At 36.3% G+C, this 15557-nt stretch overlaps 1 protein-coding gene across 1 annotated transcript; it reads right to left on the bottom strand.

Annotated features, from left to right (window-relative positions):
- Nucleotides 1-7258: 7258 nt before the first annotated feature.
- LOC145684631 (endoplasmic reticulum lectin 1-like) lies at nucleotides 7259-10182 on the bottom strand. The gene is made up of 2 exons (XM_081757021.1): nucleotides 10023-10182; nucleotides 7259-7726 (listed from the first exon to the last, which is right to left on the bottom strand). The coding sequence occupies exons 1-2, from the start codon at nucleotides 10131-10133 to the stop codon at nucleotides 7274-7276; spliced, it is 564 nt and encodes a 187-aa protein (XP_081613147.1). The 5' UTR covers nucleotides 10134-10182; the 3' UTR covers nucleotides 7259-7273.
- Between the last annotated feature and the right edge of the window lie 5375 nt (nucleotides 10183-15557).

Genomic DNA, 15557 nt, shown 5'->3' with positions numbered 1-15557 from the left:
AAACTTCAGATGTGCCATAAAAATGCTTTAGAGGAAAACAATATGCAAATTATTTAAATCAGTGGTACAATCTACTTTCAATATTTTTCGCGCATTTAGCAATATTTATTTACATGGCTGTATCTGTCAAAATTACGTTCGTCAGTTTAACCCTTATCCGGGCAACCGGGGCCTCCCAGGCCCAGTAGCTTCATTTTTCTAAAATTTCTCAATAACCATACATATTTCGAAGACATAAAATAATGAATTCTTCTATCTTTCGTCGAAGTTAAAATCATGAACATATCGAGTTGGTAAAGCTAATGTTTTTTTTTTTTTTTTTTAATTTGAAAATCTTTTCCTGACGTAACCGGGCAACCGGGGCCTAGGAGGCCCCGTATAACTTTAGTGAAATTCCTGTCAAATATTAGATCAAATTGTCACATAATTATATATTGAACACGTGACAATTGTAACCTTTAGTCGGAACAGTATGCGGCAACAGACATTGAATTTTGAGTGTTCTGCACTTAAAATATATACTGGGCCTGACAGGCCCCGGTTGCCCGTTTACGTTACAAAAATGTCTGGACCGGATTTGCTATTCTGCTTGGCTTACAAAAGCGTGACACGAAGTTTCGCTACTTGACAAAAATATATACCGGTACATTCTAGACTAGTCTAAACAGTAAGTGACAATAGGCATTGATTTTGTGTATTCTGCACTTAAAATATATACTGGGCCTCACAGGCCCCGGTTGCCCGTTTACGTTACAAAAATGTCTTGCCCGGATAAGGGTTAATCTGATGAAAAGCTGATTTTTCTCCTTGTGTCGTGTGTAATTGTCAGGACCAGATTTACATTTTTCTAAGACCTGGACCGAACCACAATTCTGTGCCCCTAGCCTCTGAAAAAGATTATAATTATTGTTAACTTATCTAATGTGTTGCTGAAGAAAAAGTTAGTCATCTTCCCTGTGTTTGTAAATGTAGAAACACTCAAAGCCATGTTTTTTTATTATTTTATTTATTTATTTTTATTTTATTTTATTTTATTAATTTTATTTTTATTTTTATTTTTTTTATTTATTTATTTATTTTTTTTTTGATGTTCCGAAGAATATCCGAGTTTGTCAAGTGCAATGGAAAAAGTAGTTTTGCAAATTTCGCTCGCTATCAAGTCGGACAGGGTGGTGTTATAACTTCCTCGAAACTGTTACATGCAACAGCGCACTGTTCATTCACTAATTAGAGGATTCCCAGCCAATGTCAGAATTTTTTGCTTTTCACTTTTCGAATAAGCTGATATTGATAGCAGAAATGGAACAGAGTTAAAATACGGGACATTTCCCTGTCCCGACTAAATTTACGGGGACGCGGGATACTCGGGCTCAAAAGCGGGACCCGTATGGCAGGCTTAAAAGCGTAAAATAAATAGTTTTATTGTTGAAGTATTCATTTCCGATTCTTCTGCGTTTAATTTGGGAATTTCCCGAGCACTTCTTTCACGGCGTGTACATCAAAATTTTCACTGGTACGGAAATTTGAATTCAGCACTTGAAATAGCAAGCGTTACATAGTCTTCGGAACCCCGAGCATTAAGCTTCTTAAATTTGACAAGAATTTTTACGCTATTGCTGGTTTTGATTCTACAGAATTCTTATTTCAAGAGTAGCAACAAATGATTGAATTAAACTGTTATTGTTGGAAAACCAAATTTTAGTTAAAGAACCTTGTGTGTTACATAAAAGGTGAGAAATAATGCTAATGGCTTTACTAATGTATTTACATATGTACTATTAACACGGCACCTATGACCTTAAACCCGTCAAACGTATGAGTGATAATGTCCCTTGGTGTCGCCAAGTCGACGAGCATACTTTTCACGGAAAATATTTTCTAAAGTACAAAATTGCTTATTTTACTTTAAATAGGTTATAAGCATAATTCATACATTAATTTGTTCTATAACTATCGCAGGCTAAGGTAAGTTTTTTTTATATAAATTCATTCAGTGCATTCAGATCTTTATAAAGGTCTTACGTTGAATGTTGTTGTATACCTTAACGTGAAAGCCTTTAATCCACCCAAGGAAAGTCTAAAATGTGATAAAAATCACTTACAATGTGATCACCTTAGTTGTATCAATAATATACTAACAAATTAGTCAAAAACCCAGGTGGGTTTTAAAGTGAGTTTTTTCAGGTGGGTCCAACCCGAAAAAACCCACCGAGTTTTTTCGGGCTGGGCCCACTTGGGCAAACCCTGGTATGATCGCACATCTTGCCTTATAAAGTATAGTCTTATAAAGAATATATATAGCATGCTAAAAACCTAAAGACCAAATTCAATGATTTTCTATAGTTTTCTTTTTTAATAACGGGAAACTTGTTTATCTCATCACGATAAATCACGTTTGATACTAAGATGTCTGTTTCTGTCTATATATATTTTTCATACTTTATTGGAGACAAATTTGTTTTTTGTTTGTTTTTTTTTCAAGAAAAGAGGATGATAAAAGAAGCTATATAACAGCATAAACTGAAAGCAATGGCTATTACTAATAGTATACTAATTCTAAATAAATACGTCATCAGAGAAAACAAAAAGTTATTTCTTTATTGTATTGTTTCAGTTTTTATTAACATACAAATTATACACTTCTATAATATTTCGTAAAAAAAATGAACAGGATCGGATGAGATTCGATCTGGGGTCAAAACAGTATAAGAATTACTAGTCCGTCACTCTACCCACTTCACCACACAGACTTTCTTTTATTACCTATCTTTTTCTTAAGAAATAAATGCTCATGGCTATAGAGCATGTCACTTCCAAACTTAAGACAACCGTTTTTCTCTTTGTTTATATAAACAACATCTTGGTTACAGAAGCTAATTTATATTTGGCAGACAATTTACACCCTAGATTTAAGCCAATAAATGCAATATTTTACTCCACTTTCCTGTTCCTTGATTCAACTGTTCTGTTACCAATTCTGTAATTCCCTCTACAATCGTGCTGTGCTACTCCAAAAATTCCCTCGAAAACATTATTGCCAGTATATACAAAACCGAACATAATTTTGTTTTTTGCCTTATATTTTTATTATTTTATTATATTTTTTGGAAATATCTCCTTAGATGGATTGCTTTCTATTATCTTCACATACTAATAACTGAATTTTACCCATAAACATAAGGAAAATTAAATAATTGAGAAAAATCTTGAGTTACAGTATACGCGCAATTTTTTTTTTTTTTTTTTTTTTTTTTTGCGCATGGGAGTACATCATCAGACATAATATACATATATATAGGTTGTAATGTATTGTGCAATTTTGTGTGCTCTGTTTTCCAGTTTGTAAAATTGTGCAATTTGGACGGAAGGTGTGTGTAATTTCGCTTGCCGTGTATGGTAACACTGAAGCGGCGTTGTCTCGACCATCTTAGACATTTTATGATCTGTATGACATTAGGTATTGTGAATTTTCGAGTTACATAGCTCCTTAAATTTGATCTTCACAGATATTCATTCAGAAGTCAGCTGAGTAAATGTGTCAATGAGAGAGAAAGATTGAGAAAAATGTGGATATATGAGAACTTCTTTCTACCAACATTTATAAATATGAATTATTCAGATATTAAAATTTGAAAATAACGAAATAAATAAATTACATATTTTGAGCTCATTTTTTATTAAACAAATGCAATTACTTTTAATTACGTTCTCAAAAACATAATTCAGAATAGCACCCAATATTTACAGATATCATACTGCGCATAATAGTACCAAATTAACACCAATCAAACAATTATATCTGAACGGTTTGCTCAATTGTTGAGCTTACATTGAACGATAATTATAAATATTTTATTCATGAACGTCTTACTTCCATTGCGAAAACTTTACAGTTTTTCACCCACCACCGTCGTGATTTGTTTTTTGAAGTAGAATATCACACACTCAAACACACAGTGAAACCTGTCAACTTGGCCACCTGCTTATCTTGGCCTAGTTCGTCTTGAACCTGCATTTTCCATAAGACATTCGTTAGTTACTACTCTATAAGTTGGCCACCTGTCTATCTTGGAAGTTGGCCACCTGTCTATCTTGGAAGTTGGCCACATTGAAGCAATGTTTACCCTATGATGATAATGATAAATTTTTCCTGCGTATCTTGACCACGAAAAATACAGTTTTGTTATTTTTCTTAACTCTTTCGAATTCCCATATGAGAGGCAGATGTTGTGTATTTGTGACTGGACACAAAGAAGCATAGATTCGTACGATTTGTTCTTGGAGGTCAATGGTCAGAACACTACCCTCATAAAGGGGTGGTGAAGGGAGATGTGAATAAGAAAAAGCACGTACAGGAATTCAGGAAATGCTTGTACGTCAGGCACGTAGCCAGGATTTCGTGAAGGAGGGGGGGGGGTCCGTGGCATGAAATACTGTGGTCATCACAAAAGGGGCTCGATCACTCTAAACTATTTTACTGGAACATATATTGGTTCGTTTAGCCAGGATTTCGTAACGGGGGGGGGGGTGACATTAAATTCTCAAGGCCCAGGAGCTCGATCATCTAAACTAATTTACTATCAACATATATTGGTTTGTTAGGACAATAAAATTAGGATATTATGGCAAGTATTTTAATAACAAACTATGAAGAAATTTCGAGCAAAATAATAATAAAAAAAAAAGTATTGAAAAAATTTTTGCAATATTTATGTCCTTCTCCTGTTTATTCAAACATAACAATTTACCTTTCGTTATGACCTCAATTATTATAAAAAGTACATACTGAATACTGTCTTGTAAACTATCTTCTAATATAAATAAAATAAAGTTTGTTTGTGTGTTTGTCTGTCTGTCTGTCTGTGTGCGGCCTGGGGACCAGACGAGTGGACCGAGAGTTACCAAATTTTGGTCAGGGGTACCTTGGCTCAGGCCCCAGATCAAGACGAAGCGTTTTTTTTTTTCAAATTTCGAAACAGTGGGGTCTCAGGGGGGCGTTTACCGGAACCGGCTTGGGAACCAGACAAATTGACCGAGAGTTACCAAATTTTAGTCACGAATACCTTGGTCCAGGTTCCAGACCAGAGTTACACGTTTTTGTCGAAATTCGAACGAGGGAGTCTCAGGGGGGCGTTTACCAGGACATGTAAAAGTAGTAGAAAATGACCGATATTTATTTAACAATCACCAGATACAGCTCAGAGGCCATTTTACATTGAATATCCAACAACATTAACAATGGAAACGATTTGGAAAGGTATCGGCCAGGGCCTGTTTAGTAGGTGCCATCCCGGCATTTGCCTGGTAGGACTGAGGGAAACCCTGGAAAACCTCAGTCAGGATGGTAGGCAGCGGGATTCGAAGCCACAACCTCCCGAATGCGAAGCCAACGCTCTACCACTTGAGCTATTAGTGTCGAATTCATATTTTCGCGGTCGCTGAAATCAATGGTGGAACTCCAGTTGCATTAACTTCTAAATTCACGCTATTCGGCTCCGGGCCGGGGTCACCGGAGGGGGGTGAGATAAAAAGACATAAAAGTAATCCAAAATCACCAATATTAGTTCAAATCCATAGTTTTCGCGGTCGCTGAAATCAATGGTGATACTTCCATTAGCGATGACTTGCAAGCATGCGGGCCGGGAGTCAGCGGGGGTGGATACCGAGACATGTAAAAAAAAAAAAAAAAAAAAAAAAAAGCCCAAAACGACCGATATTAGTATCAAATCCATAGTTTTCGCGGTCGCTGAGATCAATGGTGATACTCCCACAGGCGTTGACTTCCAAATACAGCCCCTGTGCGAAGCATGTGTATATTCAACTAGTTTTACAATATATGCGTTCCTTTCTCTGTTGAATCAAATGCTAACAGAACTTTCTTTCAACATAATTTTTTGTTTTTATTATTCCGTCAACTACTGTCGATTCCAAATGACAGGTTAAAGGAGCAACAGAAAATTGTCCTTGAAATAACATATTTGATACTGCAAGGATGCGATGACGAAAAGTTATGATTAAAAATATCCACGCTGTTACACAACGGCACTATGCTTTCGAAAGCTTGAAATCTCCCTGACTAGTAGCAGGAATTCTGAGAATCCCATAACTTTTCTTGAAATTTCAAATTCTCTGACTTCCAGAATACCTCGCTTACCTCGCCACCATATTGCAAGTAATACAAATCTCCTCATAAGAAAGAGTAAGCAAAAGCTTCTTGTAGTTTTCTTTTTAATTTTTAACGCTGATCCTTCTTTTTGTCATTTCATTTTGTTTTATCCTTCCTTAATTTTTTCATTTCTGGTCTCGAAGGGGAGTCCGGACCCCTCGGACCCCCCTTGGCTACGTGCCTGTGTACGTATTTGTTTACCCTGTCTGTTTTGGTAAAACCATTAGCTATATCAACCCCTCTCATCAGTGGGGAGCTTTAGTAATTCCGAAAAATTCTCAAGGTTAAAACTAACCATCTGAATTGTCAACTATTGGCACCTGTCGGCTTGTCAAAAGATAGCGGAGTTTTTGAGAATGTGCATATCTGCCAAAAAGAATAAAGCAAATATGTCTAGAATGAACCACCATTCAGTAACAACTGAAAATAAGTCTCATAAATTGCATATGAATTTCTCAATTTATAACTTAGCTTTTCTTGTTTTCAATCTGAATAATTCAGTGTGCTATAATATCAATTTCAATAAACTGCGTATATACACTTCTATTTCATGGTTGTTTGTGTTAGTATGTTTTCAATCCGAATAATCCAATGTACCAGACTAGTTTTCAGGAAGAGAAAGGTATGCACATATATTAAACATACTATCAAGAGCGCCGATCCTGGCGGGACGAGGGGGCCCGGACCCCCCAAAGCTCATGTGGCCCCTATTTTATTTATGAGTATACAATATTTGGTATAATTTGAGTGCAATCTGTCTTAAAATCTTCATATATATACCTTCTGCATCTGAATGGGCCCCCCCAAATTTACAGAGAAATCGGCGCTCTTTCATACTATAGTAATATTTTCTAGTACTGTAAATTTTTATGATTACTCTATATACATTATTTATAAGTAGCTGTCCTGCTACTGTTTATTAAAATTTTACAATCAAGTAATACTAGAAATCCTATGCTAAAAATACACAAATCCCACTTATTTTCTGTAAAGTTGTCCACCTGTCTAAGTTGGCCACTTTTCGATGGAACCGATGGTGGCCAACATAGACAGGTTTCACTGTATTATTGTAAAACCTAAGCTGTAGTGAAATTTTTCAACCGTCGATCACCTCATTTGAAACACTTCTTCTTCCTCTGAAATAGTAACGTCTTCGAGATCTAGAAATGTATCACAAACTAACCCATGTTCATCCACTTTATCCAATAAGTTGCATATAATAGGAGACTCAACACCTAAGATATATTCACAAATTTTTGGTTCAAGCAAGTACAGAGCCACAGCGCTAGAACTAGAATTCTCCAGACATTTCAGCTTCACTTCCACATGTCTTGGTCGATTCGTTTTGTCACAGACTGTCCCATCGGAATAGAAGTGAGACACATGCTTCCTCTGTGGGAAGGCTTTAGGCTTTTTATGAGGGTTTTTATCCAGCCATTCAATATGATTCTTCAAATCAAAGTTTCCTAAATTGACCACTGTTCGAGTACCATCCTTTTCTTCATGGTATTGGTTTACGCTCTTCCCGTAGCAGAATTCATATTTCCACCATCCAGACCCCTGTGAAAAATCGAATATATATATAAGCATTAATTTCTTTTATCCTGTTGAGTGACTTACTTCATAAGCCTTGAAAATAAGTTGACAAAAATCGCTTAACCTGCTATTATTACCAAAATTTAAATTACACTGTAAATATAACAGCAAATTTACGCGCTCCTGTTCAAAATGACATCAGTAAGAACAATAAAAATCTCACCCACCTTACTCGTCAGGACCTTGCGCCCTCTGATTATTATCCCTTCCCTAGACTTCAAAAAATCTGAATGTACAGAAATTTAACACTGGTAACGGTTATAGCAGCTGCAGAACAGTTTCTTGCAGACCAGAAGAAAACTCTTTTGGGGTTAGAGAAGTTGAAGCGACGATGTGCCAAGTGTGTTAGCTAAGGTCCTTCTGGGTTGGGGCGAGACTCAGTCGGTTCCTGTTACAACAAATTCAATTCCTGATTTATTGTGTTTCAATCATTCAATAAAACACAATAAATTATATATAAATAAACAGTATCCAAAATTCTAATTCCATCGCATTCTGAAGAAACCGAAATCTATGACACTCTGAGGGTACCAGGTCCGAACTATACGATGGATATATTAGAATCTCTCAGCTAAAATATCTCAATTTCTGACGGGTCATTAAAGATGACGTTGATAGTGTGGTATACGACACTCTCTGCGTTGACCCGTTCTGTCCTTTTTAATTTTTTTAATGGTGCACTCGCACTAATTGGCGATAGTACAGGCCTGAGTCTAATGATTTGCCCGGTGGCAGCAACTTCAGTGATGCATAATGACCTTCCAATCGAAGTTTCCTGCGCATCAGTGTGGGTTTTGCCACAGACTGTGAAGCTTCTCGCTTCACCCAAGTTTTTTTTGTACATTGTCGTCGTAGGTTATCCATTTTTCTTCACTCGCTTCAGAAATGGCTTGAGTTCGTTACGTTTCAAGAGATTAGCAGATAGAAGTGTTATCGCGTAAATGTTTTTCAGTCAGATTATGTGGCACTAAACATCGAGCTTCTTTCTGTATCCAGCTTTCTCCAAATGATTTAACACTGCTTGGTGATGGATGTTCAGATCATTGGTGGTGTCACGACTGCTTAATCCAGTTTTGATCGACTTCTGCCAGAATATCATCCACTTTTGCCGTCATTGGTCGCTCACTGCAAGCAGCAACTTGGACATAAAAATTTTCAAAACGAAAGCTACTGAACCATCTTTTGGTTGTTCATTTTGATAACGTATGTATATAAACTGCCCAAACATCTCCACGGGCCTGCTCAGCATTTGCGACTTGGCCGAAATCAAATTGTAAAATGTAGCGTAGTTTTGCGGAAAGTTCGCTTTATCTTCGCGGCACAATACCTTACGTCTGAGTATAAGAATTCCTACACTTTCGGCACATCTACCTGCTTTAATGTCAGCTATCAAACGACGTTAGGCCTGACCCGATGTGACTCATATATCGTGCGATTTGGGACACTAACACCATTTAGTGCATAAAAGGCTCAATACTTTTTAGACGCAGGATTTTGTATATCTTCCGAGAAATTATTTTGTTACATTTTAAAATTGTGCAGAAAAAGTTAGTCGTAGTTAACCTTTAAATTATGGTGCAGATATGGAACACGGTGGCAAAATTAAATAGATGCCTAAAATAACCATAACAATAAACAAAATAGCAAGCATCATGCATGCATATTTAAAATAATCCAAATTAAACAGAAACGTTTACACCAACCTCGTATCAAGAATCGCCACTTTGATCTCAGGTCATACGAACTTGAATAGGTAACATAGTGTGAGTAGGTTTCTATTGAAATTTATTAGTTTTCTCTTAACTTTTTAAAATCCAGACATCTTTTCATTATGATTCACTTATGTCTCTCTCTGGCATACGAAGCATAATTGTGAGACGTTAAGAGGAAGATTATTTTTCTCTCATCTATTCTCAAATGTAGATAAATATCTCTGGGCTTCATCTGTTTGACAATCCTGAGCTTCTCATTAAGTGGTGCTCCTTCGCGGTAATAGCGTACGTGCCTTTGACGCGGGCAGGAGCTTTGTAATTCAGCTTCTACATCTCATACAGCCTTGTTGCTGGAAGGAACTCTAAATCGAAACTAACTAATTCTGCTCAAGTATTCTTTTCCTTTCAAAGGCTGACGACATTTTTAGAAAGAGATTATAAGAAAACGGAACCGTCTATACTATAGTGAGTCCCTACCATTTTACATATCCCCCCTACTGAGTTCGACAACAGTGTAGTAGGAACTGGAAAATTAAGCTACATCTTACCCCACTCAAGCAATGTCGCCCTTTAAGGAAATCAACCACAAGGGAAGAATCTGTACCACGTGGTTCCTCTGTACCCTTTTGCTGTGACATGTCATCTTGATCAACAATCATCTCCACGGGATGAATTTCCACTCTCACTCGGGCCTCTCCTTCCTGCTACGAGAAAAAAAAGGAAATATATTTTTTTCAAAGTTAATAACATTTTAATTGTTTTTACACTCCGTCTATTTTAACCTCAATCTTTTCGTAGCAAAATAAAATATTTGGAAAATACTTGGTATGTTATCCAGGCAGCGAATTATGAAAAAACAGAGTTACAAACATTACAATTTTCGCGCGAAAAGTGAAACGCTGCGATTTTCCCTAATTGTACTTCGGCAACACTGCAACTATTCCAAACATAGCTGAATAGTAAATCACACGCAATATGATTTTTTAAATTAATCATATGTCTTCAACAATGACTAAAGTCTTTTACGCTCTTTCGTGAATTTTATTACGCGTAGGATATAAAGAGAAGACAGCAAAAGTTATTGACTATCAATTGGATTCTAAACTTACTTAAAGCAAACTTCGACATTTTTAAAATACGAATAAATGGGAATGTATTGATTGAGAAAGGACCATAGTAAAAGGCACAGAGATACATGCCAAACACAATAATCGTGCCCAATACAATGCTTAAACCAGAACTGGTGATATGTCTCAACGGATGCACTCTCTGAAGCATTCGAGGAAAAGAGACTCCTTTCCACGTGACTTCAGGTAAAGTAGGATTTCGAAATCTACATGTCACTAAGCTTAAGAGTTTAAATGAATGCACATTTTTAGAGTGACTATGTATCTTTAGCTGCAAAACCCTACTTCACGACGGCAATACTAACTTACAAATTTGCAAAGAAAAAAGATAAAAACAATTCTCCTGTCTGCGTACCATTTTAAAACAACTGCTTGACCAAATTATAAAGAATTGGACGTGGGTTTGTATGAACTTTTATTACTCTGAACAATCGAATAATACCTACCAAAATACTAACTATTCTTTCAGAACCACTCTGCAATCACATTAAGATAAATGAAAGACGTATAATGATATCTGCGGACAACATAGCCTTTAAAACAGAACATGGGGCACGGTGGCTCAGTCGTAGAGGGGTCACATATCCTTGGTGTGAGGGGTCCCTGGTTCGATCCCCGGCCTGGTAAGTTTGTGGTGGACAACATCGTGTCTGAGTAAAGTAATGCAGTTCTGGAATAAAGGTAGCGAAAGCAACATACAATGAAAATTGCATTGAATTATCATCAAATAAATGCAAAACTGCATGGAAGATAATCAACAAGGTAAGCAATAGTAATAATAATAACAACAATAATGTTACGCTGTCGCCTGATACTCTTAACACGTATTTTGTTACTTCCGTAGAGGAAATCAAGAAAAACAATGCAGATACTAATGTAAATATGTATCAGTATTTAAGTCAACATAGTCCATTTAATAGTTCTTTTGTTATTAACCATGTTAGCCCTGATGATGTCATAAAAGTAGTAAAAAAAAAAAAATGAAAACTTCTGACAGTAAGGATATATTTGACATATCGAGCAACCTTATAAAAGCTATCATTAATCACATTGCGCAACCCCTTGCAATATGCTTCAATAAATGTTTTTCTCAAGGAATTTTTCCTAAAGCGCTTAAAATAGCGAAAGTTGTTCCTATATACAAAACGGGAGATCGATCGTGTTCGTCTAATTACCGTCCAATATCTCTTATTCCATTTTTTTCTAAAATTATGGAAACTATTGTTAAAAATCAGCTATATAAATATATGACTGAGCAAAATATAATTCTAGAAGCTCAATTTGGATTCAGGTCTGGGAAATCCACAACTGATGCAGTAGAATCACTAACGAAAAACATATATGAAGTTTCTGAAAATAAGGGTTTTGCTCTAGCTACATTCTGCGATTTAAGTAAAGCATTTGATTGTGTAGATCATAAAATCCTATGTGATAAGTTGGTGTATTGCGGATTCCATAGTAGCAGTTCAAACTTTGTAAAATCCTATTTAAATGAACGTAAACAGATAGTCAGTGTTAACAACATGCATTCAAACATCTTACATGTTAGAAGTGAAATATGGGGTACCGCAGGGTTCTGTTCTGGGTCCGGTACTATTTTTAATAATGATAAATGATTTGCCTTTAAATACTAATACCACATCAATTCCACACGCGGATCACACTACCCTACTTAACATAAATACAAGCTTTGAAGAAGTTTATATAGAAGCTCAAGCTGCATTAAGAGAGGCAGCGAACTGGTTTAAAAGAAATGGTTTTGTGCTAAATCAAGATAAAACATAAAAAAAAGTAACCTTTAGTCTCAATCACTGCAATGATAGAGGAAACTATGATGTATTTGAGGTTAAATTTCTTGGTATACGTATAGACAGCCAACTAACCTGGGAACAACATGTCAAATATGTATGTACAAAGCTCTCCCGAGTGCTCTTTCTGTTAAGAAAATTGAAAGATATAGTTCCCTATGAGTATCTGAGGAATTCATATTTTGCATTTTTTCACAGCATAATTGGATATGGGATTTTGCTTTGGGGTAACAGTAGCCAAGCACATGATGTTCTAGTTTTGCAAAAGAAAGCCATCAGGATTGTTGGAACACATGATAAAGAACACTGTAAATCACTATTTATCAGGCTTAAGATAATGACAGTAGTTAATGTATATATTTATCAAGTGCTACTTTACACTAAGCAAAACCTGGCAAATATGACACTCAGGGATGAAGTACATACATATAATACTAGATTGTGTAAGAAAATTGATATACCGTTCACAGTGGTGTGCGGTGACTTTTCTCATAGGGGACTAGGTTCGAAGAGAATGTGCGCTGTACAGTGGAGGTTCTGAGTGGTATTGTTGACACTAAACTCAATTTATACGGTGTATGTTTCTGTAAACGCTTCTTCTACCAAGCCTCTTTCTTTCAAGAAATGGATAATTTCAGTCACAGTTTTGTTTGAAAAATCTGAGAGTCTGTAAACTGATATTAATTCACTCCACAAATTGTTAAAATTAAAAAAAAAAAAAATCTGTAACTTGATTTAAGGGTAAAAAACAAGCAATCAGGAAATCGAGATTTGAAGCACTGAAATTTCTTTAAATATAACAGCTCAAGAAATTGCAACTCACTGTGATCTTGAAATCTCATCTCCATTTGTCCAATCACAGTATCAATAATGTCATGGTAGAGATGCACATATTTAATTTTTGTATCTGTTGAGTCATCTACTTTACGTCTTTTATTAGAAGGTTCCCGTTATCATCTAATTCTACTTTTCTATAAGTCTCTTCAAAATCGTTTCTTGCATTTCTAAGGTGAGATATCGTTTCTTGTACTTTTTCGATGAAACATTTCACATCCAAGGTTTTACTTTGAAGAATATTGTCTGTCTGTATGTCTGTGCCCATAAAAATATGACTGAAAACTTTTAATAGAAATGCAAAATCGTAACCCTTCAATGATTACACATAGCCTTTTCCAGTTATGAAAGCTTCGGTGTCCCAATTATCTGAATCTTCTGCAATGTCTTCAAAGCACCGTAAGAGCTATATTTGATTTTCATTCACTGCATTTACAATTCTGGATTTGTAATTCCATGTTATATTGGCAACCGTTGGAAATCGCTTAGTTACTTTTGATTCAGCAAGCGCGTTACAGCATTTCGATGAATGTGAAAATAAAATTGGAATGCCACTTATTCTTTAAAAAAAAAAAAAAAAAAAATCCTTGATGTGATTAACAGACTGTGGAACAACGAGATTGAGTCTGTGAGCATAGCAGTATATGGAGAGTGCACTGGGACACCTTTTCTTAAAAGATTGTAAACCACTGTTGCCACACTTGGTACAATTGTACCAAATTCAGCCCTTTTTCTCATTCATGAGCCCGTTGGTACCACGCTGACATTTTCAGCCCCTTTTGTGAAAAAGTTGGTATAATTCTACCCAATTCAGCACCATTTAACAACTACTTGTCACGTTTTCAAAAGTGTCAGTAAGGTTTTTCCTACATCTCACGTTACTCATACTGTGTGATGTCATGAGGAGCGAACTCGGAGATGATTGATTTGTTTCTCGTTTTATATATATTTTCATGTGTGGCCATAATACCGTTTTGGTTTATTGGTCACTTTGAAATAGAGGCGCGTTTGGTTTCCTTACAATACATACCGAAGACGACAACTGTTTTCTCTTTTAATTTGCGGCCTCTGTCCTACTCCCTACGTGCGAGAAGAGTTTCATCTATTTCCACGGTTGTTTGGGGTTCTCCCAGTGGCGTAGCAATAGGGTAGGCAGGGTAGGCATTGCCTACAGGCGCAGGACGTTTCGGTATATTAGGTGGAGCCCCAGGTTTTTAATAAAAAAGAAACAAATTATATAAATAAGCCCCAAGTTTTCCTGGTCTTCATTTTCAAACATAGCAAGAATAAAAGTTCCTTCCCCCTCCCTCTCGCAGTTTATTACATTTGCGTATCAAATTATTGGCATTACTGTAAACTCGTCGAGGTTACAGCACTGTATGATTAAGAAATTAATCCTCCTGGTAATTAATTATTACCGTATTAATACGATACCAGTCCTATTACATGCACTGAGCTTACTATAGTACTCGCACTGAGTCGTGAAGCTTGGGCTCTAAACCAATCATAGAAATATTTTGCTTGAGCTCCAACACATCGGGAAACTTCGGTACAATTCATGGAGTCGCTTCCCGAGCGCACACTTGGGGAAACATCAAACAGTTGAAATTCATCAACAATGTTGCCAAACTTTGAAGACATAATAAACGAGTATATATATATATATATATATATATATATATATATATATATATATATATATATAGCATTTAAAAATTACCAATAATAACACTGCACAACAATAACTACTGTAACAACTATTCTAAAATGGTAACAATAGCACAAATAGTAACAACGAAAATATAACGCAACTAAAAACAATTAACAAAACGGAACTTGACACCAATCCGATAACACTGTACTCTCGGGAGATGTTTTCCGTGTAGCGCGAAAGAAGACACTGGCAAAATCTGATGGGTGGGGGTTGACGACCGGAACACACCCTCGCGTTCTATTGGGTGGTGAGATCGGTAGATCTAGGTCAAGCTTCACGACTCGGCGTGAGTACTATAACTATAAATAAAATTCCCCTGCGCAACAGGCTTTCAAAAATAACGACATATTCTCCAAGCATCAAAGGTTGGGCAAACCGGGCAACTGCCCGGGACGCTAACATCAGGGGCGCCCAAACGAGCACCTCAAAATAAATTTTCGAACTTATTTTCTAACATCACTGTAATAAAATGTAAAATATAGGCTAGGACTAGGTGGGGAGGGGGGGCAAAGACTCATTGGCAGGGTGAAAATTTTGCCTTCGTCCGCTCCTGATGTTGACTGAGATGACGTAGTGTTAAATGGATGAGGACGATACTGA

This window comes from Thermobia domestica, chromosome 5 (assembly GCF_964235325.1).
Source record: "Thermobia domestica chromosome 5, izTheDome1.hap1.1, whole genome shotgun sequence".
NCBI classification, from domain to species: domain Eukaryota; kingdom Metazoa; phylum Arthropoda; class Insecta; order Zygentoma; family Lepismatidae; genus Thermobia; species Thermobia domestica.
This window is presented reverse-complemented; position numbering and strand designations above follow the sequence as displayed.